This window comes from Vespula vulgaris, chromosome 23, assembly GCF_905475345.1.
Source record: "Vespula vulgaris chromosome 23, iyVesVulg1.1, whole genome shotgun sequence".
NCBI lineage: Eukaryota > Metazoa > Arthropoda > Insecta > Hymenoptera > Vespidae > Vespula > Vespula vulgaris.
This window is the reverse complement of record NC_066608.1, coordinates 3,565,544-3,593,184: the sequence shown is the minus strand read 5'-3', so window position 1 is coordinate 3,593,184 and position 27,641 is coordinate 3,565,544. Positions and strand designations below refer to the sequence as shown.

Here is a 27,641-nt window from a genome sequence, read left to right as displayed (position 1 = left end):
AAACAGTGCGATCATTGGAAAAAACAGTATAATATTATGATTTATATATGATTTATATTCTATTTTACGAATGTATAAGCTCTTCAACCAAATGATTATACTACACGCGTCGACGTTTGTAGAAAATTTAAGAAATCTTTTAAAAGATCTTTTAAAAAAGTTTATTTACGAAAGATGGCATTTCAATAAAAACTCAAATGTTTAAGAAGAAAGTCCTCATGTTATTACCGAAACGTATTTTCAAAATCGATTATCAATCAATATCTGGTATAGCATAATCGGTACTGTGCTTAGTTGTGGATTGTACTCAAACATATCTCAATCTCCTACCTTAATAATGATATAGTAGTAATATTCGAACATAGTGATCCACAATCATATTCTATCAGTTCTTGATCACGTACATAGCTTGCAAACGAAATAACAGTAAGAATGATCATTGTGCCATAGACGAAAGAAATATTGAAAAAAATTGATTCTTATACATATAAGCGCTTTGATTTATTTGTGTATACTATACAGCCTTTTCTTTTCACGATTATTTTAATGTCGTCATACGGTGATATATCCATTATATCATACGGCTCTATATACCTGTCACCGAATTTCCCTTTTATAACTTCTTTCGGAAGAAAAATACAATTATCAATTTGATAAGTTTAAGGAACTATCTCCCTATCTTAGTATCGCTTATAAATAAAATTTGATTTTCTAGGATATTAGGTTTTCTCTAGCTATTTATTATGTTATTTATTATGTTATACAATGGTTATTATTTGCATCGAGTAATAGTCGTTGCTATTTTTCTAAAAATTCTCATCTGCAGTAATAATTTTAAAGAATTATGGATTAATGATAGTACAACGATTTTTTTTTGGAACCAAGAAATCTAATTGTTAATTAAACAAAACCTTTCTTCCAGGTCCTAATCGAAATCAATTTTAAAAATCAATTTAAAAATCGGCAATTATAAAAACTCTTATATCGAAAAAAGGTGAGCTATTCTAATAAAAGATCATCATCATATTTGGCTTTTCTTATTATTATATTATTATAAAATAAGTTTTCTATTTATTTTTGCATATCCTTCCACGCACAAAAATTTAACTGTTAGAGAACGATTTTGTATCTGAATTGTATCCTGGAAAATATATTTTGTTGCTGTAAGCATGTAATCTTTCTAACCTCCGATCTTCCTAATCCATGATTACGTTGCGTAAACACTGTAATTTAAAAGGAGTGAATTCAGCTAAGGACGAAGCTTAATCTGCCGATGAATTTACAAAGTGTCTAGAGACAGAATGAAATTGCTACGTTAGAAACCAAAGCATTCATTCGAGCTAAGCCTAAGACTTACCTTGAATGCTGGAAACCAAAACATTTAAACAAAACGGTTCTTTTTCTATCTCATTATTTCACTATATTTAATTCCATGACAAAACACGGTAGATGGAAAAGTTAGTTAAAGAAATTTATAGTCTACTCTGTTAAAATATCTGACGGTATCAATTTGGGCGTAACACGTGTCATGTAATATATAATACATACAAAATTAATTTTCTAAAGTTTTTTGTAATCTGGATATGTATAACTATCATTTTACAAACAACATAGATTTAATTTTTTATTTCTCTTACACATATAATATATCTTTTTTAAATATCGAGCAATTAAATTAAATCATTTTTATCATTTTAGGTATTCTATAAACTGCTATTTACATAGAAAATATGAAAATATGACCAGTCAGTTTTACTATTACTATAACTATTACTACAAATGCCAGTACAAATGATTTTTGTTTCAATGTATTATTTGTATTAATTATGATCTTTAAGTTCGTATATATTTTGTATCGTTACAATGGGAATAATATACATATTAAAAAGATTTGTTCAAGTTAAACTGAGTAAGCCAAGCAACGAAGAAATACGAATAAACAAATCGAAATAAAGAAATATTACTTTGGTCAATAAGAAAGTATATTTATTTATTATACGTATATGTATTTATTGCTGAAATTTTTCATTAAATTTTAATATTTTTTAATCTATTGATATTACTTATTGGCCAACTTAATAGTATTTATAATATATTATTTATAAATAATTAACAATATAATCATACTTAATTATAAATATGTTAATTAACCGAATAGAGTATTGCTTATTTAGATATAAAATATAGAAAATTTTGATATTATTCGTCAGCCGATCTAATATCTTATTTACAGTGATTTCATCAAAAACACGATTTTCTTGTTGAAAAACATCTCTCTCCGTCTTCATATCTTATCCGAAGTACGAATCCTTCAACTTGAAAAATCCTTTATAAATTATGAGTAAAGAAATAAATAAGAAATACAATGTATATAAATTACAAAAGAAGAAGATTACGTTAGATAATCCAAAGTAAAGTAAGTGTCATTGACGCAAATGATGTGAGCTACGGGCGCACGAACGAGATGAGGAAAAATTTGGAATCATTTTAAAATAAGAATTCCCATAAAAATAAGACGTATCATGTTCGATGACAAGCCCTTCGACGGTTGCCAGTGGCCAACGGGCATTCCATTTTAATCGAACGGTTAACGAAGCATCGCACGCTACTCCATTGTCCCGAACGCATACCTCGAATAGATTTGATGCACGGTTCTCTTCAACTTTATATAATTATATGCCATGATTCAATGAACTTCGGATGGAACGCGCTTATCTCGCGCAATACGAACGATTCACTCTTGAACAAAAGGTTCGTTCGGTCCCTCTTTAACCTCTCTTTAGTGTGTTTTCTTTCCTTCTCTATTCGCCAGGGTTCTTTTTCATTCGAAGAAATTAAGTTTGAATGGACGGGGACATGAACGCTTTTGGAAATCATCGCCTCCTATCTCATCATTCTTCTTTATTTCTTACGAAGTATAATAATACTAATGATAATAACATTAATAGAAGAGAAATAAAAATGAAAGATTGAAGATACGAGAGCTCGCGCTGCCCATCGAATTTTTCAATCCTGTCAACATCCATTATGACGTAAAGCAAGATTATCCGTAGCCTCTAACCCTCAAGTGTAATTTATACCTCAAACGCGAGATCGTGCTATGATCTTGGAACGGTTTACGCTCGGCCATGAAGCGAGCAATCGAGACACGAGATCCATTGTGTTCGCCGATCTTGAACGTTCTTGCTTGCTGCGAAAGGAAGAAAAGTTAAGATGAAAATAACGCGCGTACGGGCTAAAGACCGAGGTAGTACTTTCTTTCAATTTGCCGGCTCGATCCTCATAACTACGTACACGCGGCATCGACTTTATGTACATTATCCCGACGAAAGAGAAGGGAAAATGAAACGAAAGATCGCACCGAGAACCGAGAAATTCGTAGAGCCATTATCCTCTTTCACGGTGTATACTATGCATTTAAGCAGCAGCGATGGAGAATCGCGAGCACGGCCTTGCTCGTGACCATGACCCTCTCTTTCTCTCTTTCTCTCTCCCTTCCTCCCTCCCTCCCTCTCTCTCTCTCTTTTTATCTCTCTTTTTATCTCCTTTTCTCTCGGTATCTTTGCTCCCCATAGAAGAGTACGTATCATCCGGTGGTTCTCGCCGACCCTGAAGATCGACTTCGTACGTGTTCTCGCAGTCTCTGCAGGGCTGTCGGCCGTTACTCACCTGTTTTCACCGTCGAACGCGTCTGTAATTCTCCCTTTGGTCGCTTCTTGCTTCTTCGATGCGCTTTCAAGGCTATTTATGGAGGCGAAAGAGCAGTGCCAATGATGCCGATGGAGACTCGCGAGGAATCGCTTACTGCGACAGAGAATCTGGCAATCAACGACGTTACAGTTGTTCAATGATTCGTAATGGTTAATTTTTTGAACTTGTTAAATTAAACGCAATCTTTAGTACACCATATTAGAAAAACAAATAGTTGCGATTAATATTTTTCCATGTAATTACTTACTTTGGTAATAACGGCTATTTGTGAAACGAGCTACCTCGAAAAAAAGATCGATAATTATAGCAGTTTATTCTACAAGAAAACGTTGCTTCTGATCTCTTCGTTAATAACCTTGTTATAACATGGATATATATATATAGTTAATAGAAAATAAATGGAAAAAATGTTCGATTTCAATGTGACGCTTCTCTTGTTGACAGTATAAAACAAAGTTCATCATCGAAGTTATTTCATTCTTGCGGTCTCGCATATACCGCTATTCTCACTTGGCTAGATCTCTCCTCTTCTTCACGTAACCACTTTGTTGTTGCGAAAGAAAAACCGCGGATGTTGTTCCCGATTTGATATCGTTCCGTAAGAAAATCCTTATTATTACGTTATTATTATGCCGGTAGCAATTATGCAGGTGCACCTTACCGGATCGTCCAAAGAAGAAAGAAAACGGTAACGTGCATTGGAGCGAGAAAGCAAAGAGGGTAGCGCTGCGTTTATCCGCATCAGGAGTTATTGTTTCCGTTTCTCGCTTGACGTTATCGCGATTGAACCGGCTTATACCTACTACGTGATACTGTAATGTTACATGTACCTACTTCTTCGCATACTTTTGCTCGCTAAAATCGGTCAAACGATCGAAAAAGAATCAAAGAATTTGTATGGCTACGTATTCTCTAACGACGAAACATCGGAATGTGCATTATTTTTATTTAGAAGAAAATACTATTGCTAATTTATTTTTTTATAACATGGAATGTAGACTAAATATTTTTATTTATACGTGTGTGTATGTTTGTATAGATTGTAATCGTAAATTTTAATACTTACTAAGTTCTTATAATTTATAAATAGAAATAAGCAAGTATTACAAATTAATAGTAATAATTTATTAATACTTGTAAAGTATATATATAATAAAGTATATATAAATGATTGAAATATAATTGGTTTAAAAGAGGTATATACAGGAGGTCTCATTTAAATCCAATCGTCAAAATATTTGTTTTGAATCGAGTGGTAAGAGAAAAGACAAAGTTATATCTTTCGAAAGAAAAAATATAACAATATAGAAATTGTCGAGATATCAGTTTCTCTTTCGCACGTTATATCTTTGTTATTATAATATTTGATGCCACTTCTCTGAACTCGAAAAGATCTTGTATGAAAAAGATTACGTTTTAATAAGTAAAATAAACATTAAACGTATACCTTTACAATTTTATTTTAAGATCGTGGTTGGCATAAACTGTTACACAAATACATACATACGTTCAAAATGACCTATCGCATTAGCGATTACGATCGAAGACGTTATTCATAACGAATAAGAAAAGATTGTTTCAAAAAGATCAGATCGTTGACTGGCATTGGTGCGGTCAATTGCACGAAACTTTTCGTCGATTTTTACAAAGTAAGAAAGGAACACAGGAAAAAGAAATAGTCGATGAGAAATCGAAATCGTTACTTCTTCGAGCACCTTCTTTGTTGTTATTTGAGAGCAGTCTCGAGATGACCGTGATGAGAAACAACAACGAGAAGTACGAGGAGGTACGAGTAATACGAAGTCGTGCTGGTGCAAGGCGAGTTCGAGGAGAATAGTGGCAAGAGAGGAACTGCGAGGGAACTCGAAGCGAGATCGGTTAGAAGAGTCGAAGAGGAGAGAGAATAACGGGCAGCAGTACCTCTTGGCGCGCCGTACAGGCCCTACGTGCTTTTATTACGTGTACGCGAGTCGATCTCTCCAAAGGACTCGTATCCTTTCTCCTCTCGTTTCGACTAATGTTCTTCGGCCGTACAATTTTCTTCCGCGGTGAACGTAAATTATTCATTTATCATAATATTTCGAACGATATTGTGACGCTTTTTTTTACTCGATCTTGACAATTTCTATGATTTATAAGAAAATATCTATAGAGATTATGCAATATACTGTGTAGTATCATATACGACAATATATCTCATACTTAAGAATTTTTATATTTCGAAATTAATGTATCGATATTCGTGAATTTGATTACATAAATGATCGATAATCTATGATCGATATTCGAGTTTCTTGATCTTTGAACGAGAGAACAACCGTGGACAATTCTTTTACATCAATAGATAAATCATTTCAAGAGGGAACGTATATTGTGACTTTTTATTCTATCTTGACAATTCCTATGATTTATAATAAATATATAGATTATGCGATATACTGTGTAGTATTATATATGGCGAATGTCTCATACACAAACCTTTTTTTATACTAATATTAATGTATCGATATTCGTGAATTTGATTACATAAATTATAAATGAACGATAATCTATACTCGAGTTTTTTGATATTCGGAAAGGAGAACAACAGTGAACGATTCTTTCACGTCAATAATTAAATCTTATAAAAAATGGATGTACGTTGTAAATTTTTTATTTGATCTTATAGATTTGTATGACATGCAGATTAAAATATACAGATTATTTTCACGTAATATTATACAAAAAAATTGTTACATTCCAAAATAAAAATAAACGATTGATTGCACAAATCGTTGGAAATTTATATTTGAATTTCTTGAATCTCAAAACAAGGGCAACGATGGACAATTTTTTCGTGTCAGTAGATAAACCGTGGAAAGAACGGACGTATATAGAAAACGTCGGACGTTGAAACGAAGAGGAGGTTTAAAGTTTTCAGTTACTTTTACCGTATAAAGCCGTTCATCATGAAGGATTCGGTTTAAATTTCCAACGAAGTCGAGTCGGTACTCGAATCGGTAGCGTTTTTGCTTCAAGTTGTCGTTGAGAGAAGAAAGAGGAGCAAAAAAAGAAGAGGAGGAGAAGGACAAGGAGGAGGAGGAGGAGAAGAGCAGAGAAAGAGAAAGAGAAAGAAAGAAGAAGAAACAGAAGAAGGAGAAGAAGGGAGAAAAGTCGCCCGACGGCGTACAACGAAGGAAGATTCGAAGAGAAGAAGAAGAGGAAGAGGAGGAGGAGGAGGAGGAGGAAGAAGAAGAAGAAGAAGAAGAGGAAGAAGAAAAGGAAGAAGAAGAGGAAGAGGGTAGCGTCTCTTCACAGGTGTCGCTCCAGAGCACTACCACTCGAGAGGCCACACTTGCTGCTGGTACCGCGAACGCGAACGGTAAACCGGTGCACCAATGTCGCTCCACCTTCGCGACGAAGTACCAACGAGTCGGAAATTAATTTTAAAATCTATATTGAACGTGATACACCTTAATCCATCGTAAACGTGTATCCGCATGAGCAAGCTACTTAAAATCATCTTTGCGCGAGATCACGATAATTTTAAAACAGGAAAAAAAATATAAAAGAAAAAAGAAACAAATGACAAGAAAATAAAGAGAAAAGGGAAAGAAAAAAGAAAAAGATCGAATGGCAACTGTAGCACGTTGAAACTACGAAAGCAAGTATTCGTGATCCGTGTGAAAATCCACGAAAGGGAACTGCGAAATCGTGGATCGTGGATTGTTGATAGCTTATTTTGGATCCATGCTGTAAGTGTGCATTCTATCGAAGAGAAATGAAGTCGACTATTTCGAATCATGGGAAAGAGAACGTGAGTTCGTTTCTGTGATAGGAGGGAAAAATAATTGATAGAAAATCGTTTATCTTTTGAAAAGGAGCAAATAAGAAGAAGAAGAAAAAGAAAGGAAAGGAAAGGAAAAAAAAGGAAATTTTGTACATTTCGAGTTTATTAGGCAAGGTGCAAGGTACCATCGTTTGGCTCAGGAACGTTTGGTTGTTCGAGCAGTTGGGATCGAGAAGACCGGTCTCGGCACATCCACGAGGTAATATTGTGCATGCGTGCATCGGTACGTGCGTACGCTGTGTGATGGCCGTTATGTAATCGGCTCCACTCTACTCGTATAGGCCAAGCCACGCGAACGAGCAACGTCAGAATCGAAAGTAATCGACCGATACGGAGGATCGTTTCGATTTTGCCGTGCCGTCACGGATTATGGAATGGTTCGATACCGATCCTCTTACGATCGTTTCATTACAGTTCCTTTGAAACTTTACTTGGGCGGTCAATTTCCTGTTTACGTTTAAAAAACGTACAGCTACACGGATCGATCGACCGAACTTCTGTATTTACCTATTTACCCTTGGTGAATGTATCGGGCGAAAGATAGGAAGAGAGAGAAAGAGAGAGAGAGAGAGGGAGAGAGAAAGAGAAAGACAAAGACAGATACTCGAGTAACCAAGTCGGCAGGACATTCTCGACGGTGATTTTCAAAGTGAGGGCGGCAGACAGATATGGACGACGGCGTGCAGAACGGTCTACAGTCGGAGCAGTGGTTCTCGACGTTCGAGAAAGGAGACAAGCGACCAAACTCGATCGGTAGCGGTGCCCTACGCTTCATTCGTACTCGCAGCAGCATCCGAAGAGATCTTAAGAAGCACTGCAATCGGTGAGAAATTGATCCTTAATTTAAAATAGACTTCGATCGTTATTTCGATCGTTATTTCCTACCGATCTTCGTGACTTAACGCGAGTTTCATCCATTCGCATAGCATTCGCAAAGACACGAAGCTCGAGCGGAAACGTAATTGGCATAATGGCTACCGACGACTCCGTCGTCATGGCCGTACCACCAAGCGAGAAACTTTCAAGTTTTCTTGTATCGCAAATTATCACACGACTTAACTCCCCATGAATGTAACTACCTGCGATTACTCGCCAGATGTATATTGATGGGTAATCTTATATCACATTTTTAGATCCTCTAAATGGATGACTTAAAGTCGTTTAAAATCGTTCTTTAATTACATTTATATTTTATTGCTCTCTAATTTGGTACAAAAGTAGGATATATTTGCCTTACAGCATTTAATATAAAGGGCTACGCGTGTTTCTCCAGGAAAAAAAGAAATGAAAGAAGAAAAAAAGGAAAAAAAACAGTAAACGATTGGATAGAAATAATAGATCGGCACGCGCATTCCTCTTTCAGTAAATCGTCGCGAGAACGATCTCGACGTTTCTCCTCGAAAGGAAAAGCATCCGGCAACGACCGGCTTAGGCTTTCGGTCCTTTTCGAATGAACGAACGAACGGCAATGGTGAACGAAGGGCTAATGGAGCGTAACGAAGGTACACAAGTATCATCGGAAAAAAATGTTCTGCTCGGTAAATTTCTAACAAGCGGATCTAATTGTTTCGAAAATTGATCTAACAAGTTGCCTAAGCCATTTGACAATTAGTATCGACATGAGAATTATTTCTATTACGTATAAATTTATTATCAATGTTTACGTAACTATTAAGAACTATTACAATTTATGCATGAACGTCAAATTTGATATTATACTGTTACTAAATTTAGTTGTAAACTATGTTACATTAGAATGTTCGAATGATATTTTCCCACCGTATTAATTTTCGCTTTACTAAAAATTAAGAGAATTATCAATAACCAGTATTCAATTAACCTTTTTCAAATATTCTTGATATTTCTTTCGCGATATTTATAATATTACTAAAATATACTTTTTAATAGGACTAAAGTCTAATATGAAAAATATAAATAATGGATTCTATTCTATAATATTTTTTATCTACGTATTTAAGTTATTTATTACATACATATCTAAAATCTCATTGATTCGACAATCGACATATTAAAGACTAATGATTAGAAACATGTCGGAAAGGAAATATTCGCAATGTATCTCGTGCGGAAGAGTAATAATAACAATTCGATCATTTACGGACGAGCATCGTTGCCGGCGGGAAGGAAAGGGCCAGGGAAACGCAAGGAAGGTAAAAGTATCATCGGAGGCGAATCCGTTGGCGCAGTTGGAATGCTGTATGACTTGCGACTCGTCATGCCGCAAACCAGTCCGTACGAAAGGACCCCCGTAGTTACGATTCACGCACCTTTGGCATTACGTCGAGTAAGCTCGAACGCAAGAACATTCGATATCCTTGTGTCGTGGCGTAGAAAGGATAATCGTTTGGCGCGAACGAGAAAGGAGCTCGAGCGATTACCTTTCGAGATTTTTCACGTAGCAACTTTCCCATTGCATCAAGTCAATATTTTATTCTTATCTGTGTCTCTTCATCTTTCGGAACGTTCGTCTCGTCTATTTATTTCTAATACGTTCCCTGTTTAACGTTGTTCACGTTATATCCGTCGAATACAACATGCTCGAGATGGCGCAGAAAAGACGGCTCAACCAACGAAGGGTCAATAATCCACGTAAGCTCCTTCACGATTAACCGCTTTAAGTAGCGATTCTTCCTACACGAATGTGAATTCTTAAGACGAATCAGCAAGGAGCTATTACGTCCGATCATCGCGTAATCCGCTTTCGTATACGTCGATGCATAGGTAAACTGTATATCCCGGTTGATCGACATGCCCGAAGAACGAGCAAGAGATGGGAAAGAAAGCTGGCTGTAGCAGGAAGCAGAAGCAATTTGTAGAATTCGCGGTCCTTGCGGTGCGTGAGAAGAACCACGGCTACTACTAATAATCGCTTCGTGGAATTCAAGACGGTCGCTTGTCTTACGACGAGACAGCTTCGTGATTCTTGCCCCGCGGCGATGACTATGAACTTATCTTTTTCTCTGTAGAAAAGTAATTAGAATCTGAAGAGGTAAACTTACCGATCTCGCGATCGTTGTAAGTCGTCGACCGTGACACAACGATTTTACACGCGTGGGTGTCATAAAATCCTTTTTATTACACGTTCCTTTTAAATATATTTCCATTGAAATCATTCGTGTCGAATCATAAAATCGATCATACTCTTCTTAGAAACTCGATTTACGGATGAAGAATAAATCATTTATTTTATACGAATTTTTATGTATCTCAAGGATAATAATTGTTACGTTCTACTTAACTCTTACGTTATTTTCCATTATAAATACACTTTTATTAGCATAATCATAATTATCATTATTACATTATATAATTCAATTTTTTAACAGCCATGGCCTATTCTCAGAGATTTTCCATATTTTCTCTTCTAACCAGGGACCCTCGACAAATACATCCCAAATACCAGAATTCACGACATAAAAAGTAAATAAAATAAAATACGAGTTATATTGAATAATATAAAAAGATTCCAAGCAAATTTGTTACTTTCGGAAATCCTACTTGTCAGTTCGTATTGTCGTATAATACGACAGATATGAACATACCAGATAAATAAATATAAATGACTTGCTCTAACAAAAACCAAACGTTAAATCGGAAATGTTGTCAAACACAACATATACGGAAATAAAAACAACTTTATATCATCGCTAGATGAATGTTACGGAAGAAAATAAATTGAAATAAATAAAGATTTCAAAGATCGACGTCGATAGAGACGAAGAACGTAGAAAAGAACGGAGAACGGAGAAGTTACAATGGCGATAAATGCCACTCGCGCTAACTAAGAACCAAGGCGTATCGACTTTATCCAAACCATCGACTTACTCCGACGAGATTATTAAACGAAGCCGTCGTATTATCGACTTCTTTCGGGCCACTGCATTATCGGCTATCGCGAATATCGCGTGAACGAGACAAGGCATTCATAAATAATACGCTTTGCCGTAAGTTATAGACGATGTAAATTACGTTTAAGCGACAGGGGGTAACTAGAGAAGCACATCATTTTTTCTCTCTCTCTCTCTCTCTCTCCCTCTTTTTTTTCTAACAAACATGCACGAGAAAGAGTCCTGTCCAAAGCCACGGGTGTCTTTTTCGTGCAAGTAGCCTAAACGAACGGAAAAGAAGATCGGAACTCGGTACGCCGAAAATCTTGGATACGGTCGATCGAACGAAAAGAATTATCGCGATATATTTCATGCTTTAAAGTCGAACGGGATCGGACGAAATCGAGTTGGCCGGCTTGGCTCGGTTCTAGAGGGGCCCCCGTCGCGCATAATAATCCTTCGGAGGGCCACACGAGGAAACCCAGTTTGGCTCCTTCGGACTCCTCTGCGTATGTTCAAGAGAGAAAGAGAGAGAGAGAGAGAAACGGAACGAACGTACACATACACTCGTACTCCTTTTACACATTGACGCACAGAGAAGAGAAGGAGAGGCCGCACAGCTTCGAACACTTCCGTGTTGTACGACTAATGAATCGTCTTCTCTCGTCGAGCCCTTCCACCCCTTACCCCTCCCTTCCCTTACCGCACCCCTTCTTTTTTTTCTTGGATCGGCTTCTTCGTCTTCTTTCTCTTCTTCTTCTTTTTTTCTTTTCTTTCTCCGTCGTATTTACCACCCATCGAATCTTTTTCTTTCTTTTTACCACTGACCGATCGAGTCTCCTTTTCCCTCCTTGTCTACCTCCTGCTACGCCATTTATCGAACGTATTCGTACGCTCGAAACGGGCTGACCTTATCGACGCCTTCTTCTTCTTCGATCGCGAGCTCCGCGTGCTTATCGAACACGTTCTTGCTTACGATAAGGTCTGATCTTATCGACACCTTTCAAACTTGGTATTTTTTTTTTTTGCTTTTTTATCAGGGATCTTCCGGTATACGGTGTAATGCCAACCTGACTGCCACACGAATTTTGTACGTTTTATTCTGGGGTCACAGATGGGTTTTCATTATTATAAGCTCTTATAATGAAATAATTGAATAGTATGATTGAATAGGACTTATAACGATAAATTATTAAATAGTATGATCGAATAGAACTTTTATACCCTTATCAATGGTATGTTTATTTCTAATGATTGTTAAAGATTATATTGATAATCAGCTTAAAATAGTACATTTTTGTTTGAAAAAGCTTAAAAGAATTACATGAAAAGGAGAAATATATCGTTGAAGACAACAATAGTCTATTTTTTGTTTTGTAATTGTAATTATTATAAATTTATATTATGTTTGATAAATAATTTAATCACAGCACTAATTTACATGTAAGTATATTATAAATATACGAGTAAAATTTTTATTCATATTTTATCATTTAAAATATCATAATTATTATCATTAATTAAAATTATTATCATCAATTTTAAAGAAGCGAAAATGCAATGTAATAGAACAATTACTAATTAAATCACTTTTTACTTTACTGTTATTTTGCGTTACTAAATATCTTGTATTCGGTGATATTCGAGACATGGCGATTAAATAAAAAAATTTAGTAGCATCGGTCATTGGTGATCACTATCGTATCACTTAGAAACACTCAAACACGATTTGATTATGATGGGAGTTAACGTGTTAAGTTGTCTGTTCGCATCAAATAATACAATTAACTATAAGAGATAAATTAATTGTAGATTATCAAATTGGCTAACATTAGTATTTTTTCTAAGCATACGTAAAAGTATCTAAGATACATTAAAAGGATGCACTCTTATAGTCATATCTTGATTAGGCATACGAATGTCACGTAAATGTATTTAAGAACGGTTGAAACGATCATTGATTTGTATAATGAGCTTTACATGAGGCATCCATCTTTCTCTAACTCCGTGTAACGAATCCTGTAGAGTTATCGAACATGCGTTAACCGTATAAGAACACGGCGTATACAACGTGCACACTATTGGCTTAAAGAGGAAACAGATTTTTATGGTGTTCAGTCTCCATTGCGTAGACACATATCGATAAATTTCACTTGGAATACGTCCTCTTTCTCTTTCTCACGCACTCGACTATTTTATTTATTGCACGCGGGGTCAAGCAGTTGTTCAACGATATCCCGTATCACCTATGCCGCGAATATATCCATCGCTCGAGAGGTGGTTCTACATTTTATCGTACATTTATCGGCGCTAACGTGTGAAATTGGATACGTAATAAACGTAAGGGGTTCATCCGTAACTTGGCATGAATAGTACTTATAGCAGATCGATCGCGAGAAAGGTCAATTCAACCGGAAACTATCGTCCCTTCTAACTTTGAGTTAATCTTTTACAAAAATGTCAACTCTCTATAATGTAAAGCAACATTTTAACTCACACATTCCAAAATTACAGATGTATAACTCTCATTTAAATCGATTAATATTTTCTAAATTATAGTTTTACTTAGTATAAATAATCCTATATATTTACATTGTATAATTTTCTTTTAATATTTGAGTAAAAGTTTTACTTACTGTACTATAAATTATATTATATGTTTCGCATTGTATAATTTTTCGTTAAATAAAAATTAGATTATAAATGGTCAAAGATAGTTCGAATAAATTTGTTGTGGAGAATTTCGATAGACTTGTGAAGAAAAATTTCGATAGATTTAATACTATGCATTATACGATCCTCATACGTCTCCAGACGTGATAACATTACTTTTACCCAAAACTCCTGAGTCACCACTGATGCAGTATCTTCATCTAATTAATAAATCAAATCAATAGAAAACGGTTTTATTTAAAAATCACTTTCAACGTGGATACACATGATATATCAAAAGCGGAAGAAATCAAATCAGTGTTAAAAAATAATTATAGGGAAAAAGAAGGATCATTTGTTAATAATATTTATGTTTAAAACAATATTCTAAAAAATTCGTTGAATAAAATAAAGCTTTGAACCGATCGATGACGTTAAAATACGTTCAACGATGAAAATGCGTAATGGAGAAGGCAGGTTTACCGAAGCAAGTTCGGGTACCTGTATCTAAATCTTAGATTCCGTGTACGGTTCAGCGAAGTCGACCTCGCTGCCACGATCTCGAGCCATTACTCATAACCATTACGTTCGGGTTCGGGCACCGATATTATCCGATGAAGGCTGATAAGCCTTTTAGACGGTTTCTCGCGTGCTCTATGCTTGCTCGTTGTTTATACGTGGGTGTACGTCCAAGGAACACGTTGGTACGGAACAGTAGAGGCTAAGACGATAAGCAAGGACGTGCTTGTGAAACTTTGTGTCGGTCTCTTTGGTTAGAAAATTGTACCTACACTTGCGGTTAATTTCTAACCAGCGTTCCTAATTGTTTTTAAAATAACTCTAATAAGTTGTTGAATCTATTTCGCTATTATATTATTGATACAAATTATTCCTATTGTGTATACATTTTATTATCAGTGTTTATACAGATCTATTAGTTACGGTTAACATTTTATATAACATTGTATTCAAAATTATACGTCATATTTAAAATTATACCATATTATTAAATTTGTCTATAGATTATGTTACATTAGTGTGTTCGAACAACTTTCTCCCTCTATATGAACAGTTGTCTGACTAGAAATCAAAGATCTATACTCACTGGAATCACTCGTGTCATTAGTGAATATGTCGACAGTGTAAACAAAATCCCCGCAACCTATGTCGTGCAAAAGAGTTACATTTTTTGGAAACATATACGGTAACAGCTTTCTTTTACCCTAAAAAAATATCAATATTTCATAACGTAATGATTTCAAAAAAACAAATTCTTATAATTAATATTATCCACTTGGATTTGCTTCTTACCGGTAATATCGGACAAATTTGATCTTCAAGATTAAAAGCTCTTGAAATATGAAATTGTCGGATGTAAGATTCTAATTTAGTAGATCGTTCTTCGAAAAGGAACTTACACAGTTTCATGGGATTATCGGGTAATGGAAATTTAACACCGTCGAACCTTTCTGCCACAAAATTAATCTGCATTAAATCAATAAAATATAAAAAATAAAAAATATAATTAAAGCACAAGTAACTGAAAAAATATAGTATATTATACAGAGTTATAATATTAGAATATATATAGATAGATAAAATAATAGAGTATATCGATAATCGATAAAGTAGTTAATTTGTATTATTAAATCGTGGTAGTATATGAAAAAACTTTTCATACAATATATCTACATTATTTCCGTCCATAAATATCAAATATCTCAAAATTGCTTGAAGTAACAAATAAATTTATTAAGAAAAATTTGCACCGCTCTGAGTAGAACTTACAAATGTAAACATTTTTCTTTTTACTCATGACCTTTTTTTTGTTATGAAGGTTAATATAGTTTTTTTAAATAGATATATAATTTTTCTTTGAAAATTTATATAGTACTGATCATTTGTAATAAAAATCTAGTGAAAAACTGCTATTATGCATCGTTTACCGGATAATCGGCATCTTAAGTATTAAAGTAATTGGTCTTTCATAACACAATTTGAAAAGCAATGATGTGACTACATAATATTTTGAAGTCGAAGAGAATTACTGATCCTCAACTAGTAAAAATACACAGTTTATTAATTTGTAAATAATCCATGAAGTATGAATCACAGTACAGTTAGTCGATCGTTAAGATGTGGATTATTTTGTAAACGATGCATAATAGCAATTTTTTACTATATATGATTTTCATTGACTACTACTATATATAAATATACAAAAATCAAAATTATACGTATTCGTTTAAAAAATCTATGTTGACTTTCATGTCTCGAAAAGGTCACGAGTAAAAAAAAATGTTTACATGCACTTTATAGCTGACTCGGAAATTTCTCTTATTAAACTTTCTCGTAATTTCAACCAGTCACGAGATATTTGCTCGGACATCTATGGATAAATACCCCATATAATCTACAAAAATGTTAAAGAAAATAGATTAATCTTAAATTATTTAAGAGATAAACAAGTTTGTATTATGTACAGTCTCCGCACTTCAAATTTAACTTTTTGTAAATTAAATTATTCATTCTTTCTCAACTTGATTTTTTCTACAAAATTGTTTTCTTATCATTTTGTAATAAAAATAATCGACAGATGATAAATGAAATATTTTATGGTGATTTATGTGCTCTTATTTAAACTATCAAGTGATCTGAATAGAAAGTTGAGTGAAAATGATCCGGCACGGAACATATTAAATAATAATTGAATTTAGTTTTGATGCGTTGCAATATTTACACTGTTGAAAATTATTAATTATAATTAATTATAAACTTAACATTATATCTTTTTCTCGTGCGTTAAAGTAAAGTTGAATCGAAACGATTATACTTTTTACTAAATGCATAATTTCGAGACAGGTCTCGGTTGCATCGACATTAAATTGACTTGAAATTCTTACAATTTACAAGAAAGAGTGATTTCCCGTAAATAAGTGATTCGAGTTTGAAACAAAGTATAAACTCGTGTCAATTTTCTCTAACTTCTTCATTGTTGATTGGATAAGCTATGATTTGAAATTGTAGTGTGGAATGTATTTGTTAAAAATATTTTCTGGTTACTTTTACATTGGAAAGAAGATAATCTGGAAAAAAAATTTCCTAGAAAGATTTGATTTACGAAAGGTTAAATTTGATTCGTAAAAGATTGAATTTGAATGGCAAAAAGGTGAGTATGATTTGCAAAAAGGTGAGTTTAATTATAGAAAAAAGTTGAATTTCGAATGCAAAACTTTAAAGTAATACTTACAAGAAGGTCATCCTTATCCGTAATGGGCTGGTTGATTATCATGTAGACTTTGCTGTCATTATTAAAACCGATTATTTCCAAGTCGAATAAGGAATTCTCGTATACCGTCACTGTTTCATCTAAGATTTTTGTCACGGTATAATTCATGGCCTGCCAATTTGTAATGAATATATTACTTACGGAGTACCAATTTGTTGATCGATCAAATTAATATATCAACGTGGATTTTAGTAACACATATAGAAAGTTTACTTATTTACTATGTTAACATATGTATGTATGTACGCACTAAAAACTCTTATCAACTCGTTAAGCGATAAAAAACGGTCATTGAAAATGGTTTGTTACAAACTTTAAAGCGATTATTACACATTTTATTGTTTCGTCTTTGTTAGAAAAAAACAACAAGGACAAAGTCATGAAAATTAATTCTTTGCACTCTTTATCTTTTTGTATATTTTACACTTTTAAAAAGTAAAAAATATTTATATATTTTTTACATAGTTCAATGCAATAAAAATATTAAATTTTGCAATAAAAAATCATTAGTACGCCATTCCAAAGAATGTCGAGTCACGCTCGACATACGAGTGCAGATGATTAAGATCGAATTTTAAATTCATTTATTGAACTCGTAACATAAATACAATTTAATTCATTAAAAATAATGAAAAGTAATTTTGACTAGACGAACAATTTGAAAACAGGAGAAGAGTAGTACTTACCTTCGTAACTGTGATCATGCTAAAAGAAATAATCACGAATGTCGTAATTAGCATCATCTCGTTATATCTTTCAACGATCCAATTAGCAAGAACGAAACTACAAAATAGCACTGTGCACGTAACTCGGTAAGGAAACTTGGTAAGCTTGTGCCAAGTCAATAGTCGATGGCGATATGACTTTGCAAGACTCGTAACAGGAAAAAATAAGAAATATGTACATATATTGATATGCGGTATAATCGAGTTCTTATCGTTCAGCACGAACTATTTTCGTGACGATGCTTTGTATTACCAAACGATAACGTAATTATCTACCTGCTAGTGCTAGAAATTAATTGGTTCGCGAGTACGAAAATCGGCTCGTCGGTCAAAAGGCAACGTTCCGTGAAAGATGCAACCATATCTACAAGTTTCGCTGATGTGTGTGCGTTGTATTCGCATATGCGTGTATGCGTAAGTGATGTACCGTTATCAGCTCTGATCCGATCGCGAGAAACGTCAAGGAAGAGAACGCAATGATAAATAACATCGCAAGACGTTCTCCTGTTTCCCTCTCCTTCTCTCTTCTTTTCCTTCTCTCTTTCCTTCCGTCGAGAGACGACGTTTCGGCGTTCTTCAAAGGAAAGTGACGAGCCTGGATAACGGGGCGAACCTCTTCGAAAGCACCGAAATCTCGTCCATACATACACGAGCGACTCACGACGTTCCTTGCCTTACTGCCTGTCGTCTCTAAAATCCGAATCCTTATGCGAATCCGCGAGAATTTTGTCAGCGTACGAGCGCTAATCTTCTTCCAAGCTGTCCCCTTCTACGGCCTGAAGTACACAACTTACGACACGTCGTAAAGTTTTTAACGCTAATGAACGCGTTGACGGAAGCCTGGATAAAAATAAGCTCGAGGAGCTCAGGACGCACGCACGTCTTGTTATTAGCCCTTTCGCTTCTGCAACAACGTTTCTTTGTGAAGTTCCAAAGCGAAATCGAGAAAAATTTATTTTAACACATTATATGCGGGTTGTTTTGCATCTTATTTATCTCTTGCCGCAAGCCTTTACTTGGCTATTTTGTTAGAATCCGAAGTATTCATATTGTACATATACGAATGCAAAAAAGTTTTGTTAATTGTAGAATAGCGAAGTAAATAACAATATGAAAAGAAATGCTTAGCACGTAACTAAGCTAATGTTTTACGAGTCTTAAATTTGTCTATAACGCGTAAATAAGGTGTAGGAAATGTAAACAAGGAGAGCTCCTTGACCCGCATATAATATTTTACGAAGCATACAAATAAAAACAGATTATTCCCATAGCTCATAGTGCGAGCGTTCTATGATAATTTGCAACCTAGCTAGAAGGATCCAGTACTCGTATATAGCCGCCGAATCAAATATACTACTTCGTAGCTTCCAACCGACTACTATTACATCTCCTATTACGCGATGTTTGCCGCGATTTCAAAGGCAATTCGCCACGGCGGGTATCTCGTGGTCCGATAATGGTTCTCGAGGAGGTTTCAGGTTCACTAGAGTATCCGCTCATGACGTGGTGGCCTCGGATAAAGATCTAAGTGGGTACATAGTTCTATACGTACACATGTATGGTCGTACATCTATACATATCTATACATATTTCTAGTTCTACAGATTATATATATATATGTGTGTGTATATGTATGTATATATACATATATATGTAGACACGTTGAACCGCACTCTAAGGAAGATCCTTAAATATAAGAAGGTAACGAAGGTAAAGGTTTCTCCGTGACGTCCGCTTCGTTCGGAGCCGTCAGGGGTCAGTGAGCGGCTCCGGTCGGCCAACCCGGCTCTGAATTCTCTCTTCGATCGTTTTCTTCTGCTTCTTCTTCCTTCTCCTCCTCCTCCTCCTTCTTCTCTTCTTTTTTTTCTTCGTCTTCTTCGTCTTATTCGTCTTCTTCTTCTTCTTCTTCGTCTTCTTCGTCTTATTCGTCTTCTTCTTCTTCTTCGTCGTCTTCTTCTTCTTCCACCTTCTCTGCCTCCTTCTTATTTTTCTTCTTATTCTTTTACTTCCATCTTCTCTGCCTTCTTCTTCTTCTTCTTCCTCAGCTTCTTCTTCGTTCTCTCTCTCTCTCTCTCTTTCTCTCTCTTTTCACTTGTGCACTTCTTTCCCCGTTTGTGTCGAGCTCTCAACACGTCCTGAACGAATATCCGACTCCGATAAGTCTCGCGCTTGCGATTTATTGCCAAGCTCCGAGAGTCACAGACTCTTCTTCTTTCTTCCTTTCCCAGTGGATACTATTAAGCACGGTCCACCGGCGCAGTTGGAGGTTAATCGGAATACGGCATGAGTTGCCCGATTCGTCTTGATCTTGTATACTCCTGTGAAAACTAAAACCAACGATGCTTATAGATCTGAAAGAGTAAATAGAAATCTTTTGACTTGTTAAGATATTTTTGACAATAGTTTTATTGGATAAACCTGAGACGTCTTTATTGTTTCGTTTAAATCATCTGAAGTTTTGTGTCTCGTCGTAATCAACGTCATATATCACAACGATGCATTATCTAAAAATGACTGGGAAACGTTTAGCATTTGAACCTTGCGAACGCGAAACGAAGATAACAAAACGTGGCTTATAATTGTTCTTTAAAATTCGCTTTGAGGAAAGTTATATGTGAATATGCCATTATCGGTTTTGTTTATTTGATATGAGGTATATAAATGAGTCGAAATAATCGTGGTGTGAGGTAATTACAAAGACCTTGAAAAAATTTCTCATGATAAATATTATATCTTATTCTTTCATTTTCGCTCTTTATGATTAGACAGTAGCTAATAACGATCGACTCGACTTTCTTCACAAAAAAATATTTCGTCACAATTTAAAAAAAAAACGAGGCGATTGAGACGATTGAAAACATACTATTAATACGTCTAACTTTTTCTAATAAGATTTTCTAATAAGAAAATACCACGCAAATATATGTAATTTATTAACAATGTTCTCTTTAAAATCATTATCGGTTTATGATCTTTCAGTTCTTTTTCCTCTTCTTCTTCTCCTCTAATCTGTTTTCCGTCTAAGTCCACAACGAAAAGACACGGGTTGATAGCGTCGTAACGTCGGTTCTTACCCGTTTGACCCGACCTCGTGAACTTCGCTCCACCCAAAGACCCCCTTGTAGAAGTTCGTGCAACTCGACTCATGTAAAAGGATCCCACCTTGCCCCTCCTATGTCGGCATCTTCCATCGACGCCACTGATCTCGCGGGAAATGGAGCACCGTTTAAATTATATTCAACTTCTCCAGACAGCAACCTAAGTTCGAATCTAAGCTCGAACCTAAGAGTTTAAACCTAAAGCCTGAACTTAGACTATACAAATAACATCTCCGCTACTTTCTGTGCCACCGATATGCCATATGTCTCTGCCATAGAGAATACGCCTTTTGTGCTGTATTTCTTTAGCATTAGAAACTCCACGACGTAAGTATGATTAATTAACTCCTAGTCCAGCATTTCTTTTAAAAGCACTTTCGTTTCCACAAAAATGACAAGATTATTATCGATCGGCAGATTATTATTGCTAATTAGAATGTCAATTTACATTTCTTTCAATACATTATTCAATATGCAAGTTGTTAGTGTAAGTAAGTAAGTATAAAATCATAATTTTTTCATGTGATATTATGTTTTAGAAAAAATCAACTTTTTCAGAAAATCAAATTACAGTCATATATTTTTTTATCGGCGACATAACAGCAATTAGTTTGAACTTTCTGAATTATTTATATATGTATGCATATAAGAAAATTAAAGTATCTCAATAGTTAATTGAATATTTTTAATCAATTTCGGTCAAAATAAATATCCAACAACGCTAGAAACGGATTATATACTTTTCAATCAAAATTTATTTATGTTGTAAATTTACTTATGTATTTTGTTTATTGATCGTTTTGTTAAGAAATTTAAATAAGATGGTATTGTTAGATTGTAAATAAAAAAAAATTAGGGTCAATATTTGTTTTTCTTAAAACGTCAATTCTTTTGGAGAAGCAAATTTCGACTACCTTTTTAATATAGAATTACCATTACATGCCGATTGTTATACCAGTTACGAAACACCTTGTATATGTACGTATATCGAAAGATTTATCGATGAATTCGATCGACTGCGAGGTTACGCTTGATTTCGATAGGAAGAAAGAAAGAGTTTGGCACGTTTCATTGGTCACGAGATCAGGTAGCGTACACATGCTATGCGATAAGTTAATAGTACGTGTTTATAAATCGATTTAATTAAGGGATCAACGAATAGGGTCCTGACAAATACCAATCTGAATAATAACAATAATAATGAGAAGGTAGGGGTTTCCCTAGTTGGTAGCTACGATCAGTCTAAAGACTCGGTTTAAATGTTTTGAATAACAGGCAATGAGAGATGATAGGGAATCGTACGAAAGGGTTGGAACGAGATGTTATTAAGTTCTACACTGGTATGTAATTCGTCGAATGTACTGAGCACTGTACTATGGCGTTTCCGGTTTGACCTCGAACCGAGGTCATAGCGTAATTCTACCTAAATAAACGACTAGACTGTAATCTAAGATCGACCCCTTTCTTCCTGTCCCATTTGACTTCTACCGTCCTTCGTGTCTGACGTATAATTTCGTTGAAAAGTTGAATCCTTTGTAAGCTTTTCGAAAGAATAATTAACGTCCCTCGTGGCTTATTTCTTCGAACGTTTATAACTTTCGTGCTTCTTTTAAACGTTTCTCTCGATGGAGCTCGTCTGTTCTTTGAACCTACAAGTAGAACCGTTTGATCTTTTAAACGTTCACACGTAACAGTTACCAGGTATTTAGGTATCCACTAATCTCAATTGCGCCCAGTTGACAATTTAATTTCTACGGATCAATTTATCAAGCACAACTTGGTATCCAATACGATTTTGAAAGACACGAGTCTTATTTTGTATTCAACTTGATCCCAGAAATGCAATACTGAAGAGGGACGCATGACAATACATAATAAGGGATCGTGAGCACGATGCGAAGGAGAAAATCTTCACGAGGACGGTGACAACGGCGACAGCGTCGCGCCGTGTGAATGCAGAACGATCGAATCATCCTATCGTCGTTATTTTGGCTGTTATTGCTCGCACACGTGCTCCCAAAGTTTCACTTTATCCGCTCGTGCTGCATCTTCTTCGATATTTTTGCTGGCACCGAACAAACAGCCTGGAGCTTTCAGAATCGTGTTCATTGGGATCACCATGATGATCATAAGCATCACGATCGTGTTCGAAGCTATCCTAGGAATACACTGCGAAACGTGAGCTTCGCTTTTGTTCGAACACCCACACGTCATCCCCTTTAATCGGCGTGGTACACGCTCAGAATTCTTCTTCTCTTATTCGTCGTTTCGAATAGGTAAAGCGCGACCCAAGGTACATGTACACGTCCAACGTTCTAGAGTTCCAGTGACCTGGAAGCGAGAAAACGTAATGAATATTTTATAAGAGAGCAGATATCTAGCCTCCGTTCGGATACTGCGGCTCTTACAAAGTCAGTTGGCGTTTACCATTGCGGATTTTGCATCCGCAAGCATAATGCTGTCACAGCCTCCGGCAAGACGTTATTCTGCCATTCGATCGTTAAAGCCGAATTAATTCACTGCCAACGATTTGCATGATGCTTTTTAACCAAACAATTCAGATACGCCTTCCTTCGGCTATACTCGATTTATGCGATAAAAGTAAGAACGATGTTCGACTATCATCTACTGGTATCGAGTCGAAGGAAAACGAAATATACGAAAACGATCTCAAGCGCTATCGTTTGAGCGCGGTGTCGTCGCGCGAGAATAAAAGATACCGAGGCTTAAAGTGCATTAATTTATCGGCAGACCGTGTCAATAATTAAGGACCAAACATTATTTTCTCTCTTTCTCTCGCGGCGGTCCGCGTGAAGGCCAGATAAGAGTTCCACCCTCGAGTTACAGGATGACTCACCATAAGAGAAAGAAAAAGAAGAAGAAGACGACGAAGACGAAGAAGAAGAAGAAGAAAAATAAGAAGAGAAAAGATGGCGTCGGGTGTCTTTGGCGATAGCCAAAGCGTAGTGGCAGCTGTTCGATGAGCTTATCTTTGGTCGAGAGGCGATCGAAGAGTAAGAGAAGCCTTTCGTGCCACTGCAAAGACGAGAACGAGCGGGACTTAAACGTCAAATCGTAAGCATCGGAGCCGATCTACTCGGTGTTGTTGCGTTACGCTGGGATACGCTCGTCGTCGTTGTCGTCGTAGAACGCCTGAAGACTCAATCCCTCCTCGTTGGTTAAAGAATCACCACTAGCACCATCATAGTCACATGCATGTATATGTATGTGTGTACATATATACATATATATATATATATATATATATATATATATATACATACGTAGTAGGAGACACCACGTAAACAACCACGTACGTACCTGGGTAATCGCGCTCGCGCAAAAGCACCAGCGTGATCGGTACGTATTTCATGGTTTACGGTCGGGATCATTTCAATCGAACATTATCGAGCCGGAGAAACCATAACGAGCCCACGTAGAGTTAGCTACGGTTGCCCCGTAGCAAGCTGCACGGCAATCAGTGGAACGAGCGACGCAAGCTCGCGCGCGCCCTTACATATATGCACGTGTTCCTTCTTTTCCTTTTTTTCTTGTTTTCTTTTTTTTCTTTTCTTTTCTTTTCTTTTCTTTTCTTTTCTTTCTTTTTTTCTTTCTTTCTTTCTTTCTTTCTTTCTTTATTTTTTTTTTTATGTAGGTATGTACCTACGTAATACGTGTATTATATACGTATGTGTGAGTAGGTGCGATATATACAATTGTAGTGGTATGTAGAAGTATATAGACGCTGAAGCACGCTCTCTGTGCCATAAAAGAAAAAAAGGACACGTATGTTTATATCTCGTCGCTGGCCGCGTCCCCTTGCCAGGCTTCCCTTCGAGGCCCCCGGCAATACGTTAAGTCTACGTGTTCGTACTCTTGTACTTTCGAAAGCTTCTCCCTCGTTTCGCCGCCTTTCTACAGGGTGCTCTTTTCCAAACGGGTAAAAAGGACTTTCTCACGAGAAAATCCCTGAACCTACATCTAGTTCTTATTCAGTGAGCTTAATAATTTTTTTTTGCAAATTTTAAATATTATTTACTTTTTTATACCTAACGTTCTTACAACCATAGCTAATATTAATTTAACATTAATTAATACTAATTTATTATTTATATTAATTTAACAACAATAGTTAACAATAATTTAACACTAATTTAATAACATTTTCAACTCTGTTATTTAGATTATTACATAGATTTTTTTAGGATGTCGAAATGTTAAAACTTTTTTTTCTAGATTATTTGTATTATTTAAACATTTTGTAAATGTGAAAGTTTTAATCGTAGATCATTTGGTGACTGATGATTAATTAAGAAATGTTTGGCAGAAATCGATTTATTACAAGCATTCAATACAATTATTTAATTTGCTTTTTATGAAGTTAAAATAGACTCAACAGAATTCATTGAAATTTGTTTTTCTCGATCTGAAAGGTTTTTTCAAATATTACTTCTTATACTAATATAATTTATCGTTTAGAATACACACACACACACACACACACACACATGCACATATATATACACATAAATATTATCTTACCAAGTATAATTAAGAGATTTAAAAAATTCTTTTATAGAGACCTGTGATGTTCTGATACATAAAAAGTTTTTGTGTACATACTTTTTCGATAGTTTTGATAGCTACATCAGCTTTTTTATTATCCAGAATTCTATATGAAAATTCCAATATGAAAACAGATTCATTAAAATATGCGTTATTTTTATTCTTAGTGCTATTAATTTTTTTGTATATTTAGAACAAGGACATTGAAATTATTTGTATTCTCAATGTTCGTTAGTTAAGATTTGGAATCAGTAAAAGAATAATGACTGTTTTATTTATAGAATTACTGAAAATAATCAAGGTTTGTAGAAATGTAAACGTATCACATAAGTAGATCGAAAATTTAAATGAAAATTTAAATATCTTTTCTTTTCGATAATTATTACATATTTCTTTCATGGTTAATACTTCATCTATCTGTACAAATCTCTGAATATTCTCTAAACATTATTTATGCTAATTAACTAATTAATTAATTGATATAAGAAATGTCTATATAATAGATTTGATATATTCTGTTTCACATTTGAATTTTGAGGTATATGCTAACCTAGACGAAAGCAACTTGTTGTCAAGAAGAATTATAATGAATACATTTGGAATATATAAACGGTATAATAAAATTAATTTTTGCAACATGATCTTCCAATTGAAATTCGTACGATTCAGATGAAGATAGTCGGCTTAGATTTGACGTAAATGAAAAAGTTTATTCTAATGTATTACTTGAATGAAATTTATATACTGGAAAATAGTTCATGACTAAATAAATTCTTTTAATATACAGTAAAGATTTTCTAATTTTAACCAATACTGAAAATATTATTTTGTAATATTTGTAGATATTTCATTTCTTTAATCCATTCTATACTTTTTCTTTCGTCATTATGTTTCCGATTCGCTCAAGACTGTTACGTTACATCGGGTACATTATCTACCTTATGCTATTTTCCTTTCCATGTACTATCCTATACGAGCTTGTGTACTATCAAAAGGAATATACGTTCTTCGCGTGTATTGTCCTACGATAACGTTTGCACAGTATTCCATGCTACAGCGGGCGAATGCATACCTTCCTAGATAGGTTCCTCCCTTTGTGCGTATACAAGGTACACGCTTAACATAACTACATATCGTAACGTCTGGCAGCGATTTCGATGCACTCTTTATCGTCTACTCGCACGACACCGAGAAATTACGCGTTATGGCAAAGCTTTAAGCTAAAAAACTTCGTCTACCGTGTACTTCATATTCTTGGGAAGGGTACTAGTCTTATAGGAAAGGTTCCACCCTCGGAAATGTCGATTGCCTTTCTCAATGAACACGAAATATGACCGATAAAATCTGCAAGTGGTTACGTAGATTATCGTTTAATTTACCATCCACACCAGCACAATATCCTTAAGAACTTACAACTACCATCGCACAATATCGCTCGTGATATAAAAATTGATCTCTGAATATTTTTCGAACGCAAAATTCTACGTTAAATCTGTATAAACATTTGTAATATATCCAAGAGTAACACTTTCCAACTAATTTCAGAGGAATGTCCGATCCAGTTTTCACCACTTTTCTTTGACCTTGTTCTACTTGAATTTCAGTAAATGGAAAGATTTAACGAGTAATTGTATTATGAAAAAATACACTTATAGAAAGAGGATTACATGTTGATGTTACTTTCATTTAAATTCTACTTGTATTGCACTGAAAACTTTTTTGCCATATTCAATGAAGTAAAATACATTTATCTTCAATATATATCTTCGATAAACACGCGCGCTCGCATGATATATATATACAGATATATATATATATATATATATATATATATATATATATATATATGTATATATATATCTGTAAATAACTTATGTAACTTTAAAGCGGAGTTCTTAGTAGCAGTACAATAGATTTTAATGG

The 27,641-nt window shown here is 34.9% G+C and overlaps 2 protein-coding genes across 3 annotated transcripts in view; one reads left to right on the top strand and one right to left on the bottom strand.

Annotated features, from left to right (window-relative positions):
- The first annotated feature begins 7,044 nt into the window (after nucleotides 1–7,044).
- The window catches only part of LOC127071817 (serine/arginine repetitive matrix protein 2), a 243,704-nt gene continuing 223,107 nt past the window's right edge, over nucleotides 7,045–27,641 (top strand). The window contains exon 1 of one of the 2 annotated variants that reach the window (XM_051011521.1): nucleotides 7,045–8,363. In XM_051011521.1, the coding sequence (XP_050867478.1) occupies nucleotides 8,209–8,363 (155 nt within the window). In that variant the 5' untranslated portion in view covers nucleotides 7,045–8,208. The remainder of the gene's footprint in view (nucleotides 8,364–27,641) is intronic. The other variant, XM_051011520.1, reaches the window with a different exon arrangement.
- On the bottom strand, nucleotides 14,277–18,209 carry LOC127071846 (uncharacterized). Its single transcript, XM_051011598.1, has 4 exons — nucleotides 18,016–18,209; nucleotides 17,291–17,440; nucleotides 15,352–15,525; nucleotides 14,277–15,263 (listed from the first exon to the last, which is right to left on the bottom strand). Exons 1-4 carry the CDS (start codon nucleotides 18,070–18,072, stop codon nucleotides 15,069–15,071), a joined length of 576 nt encoding a protein of 191 aa, XP_050867555.1. The 5' UTR covers nucleotides 18,073–18,209; the 3' UTR covers nucleotides 14,277–15,068.

Bases quoted from the DNA above. Each gene is read 5' to 3' on its own strand.
- LOC127071846 (XM_051011598.1), bottom strand. From the start codon at position 18,072: ATGATGCTAATTACGACATTCGTGATTATTTCTTTTAGCATGATCACA. The intron at 17,441-18,015 runs GTAAGTACTACT...ACAAATTGGCAG, and splicing joins GCATGATCACAGTTACGAAG to GCCATGAATTATACCGTGAC. The intron at 15,264-15,351 runs GTAAGAAGCAAA...ATATTTTTTTAG, and splicing joins AAATTTGTCCGATATTACCG to GGTAAAAGAAAGCTGTTACC.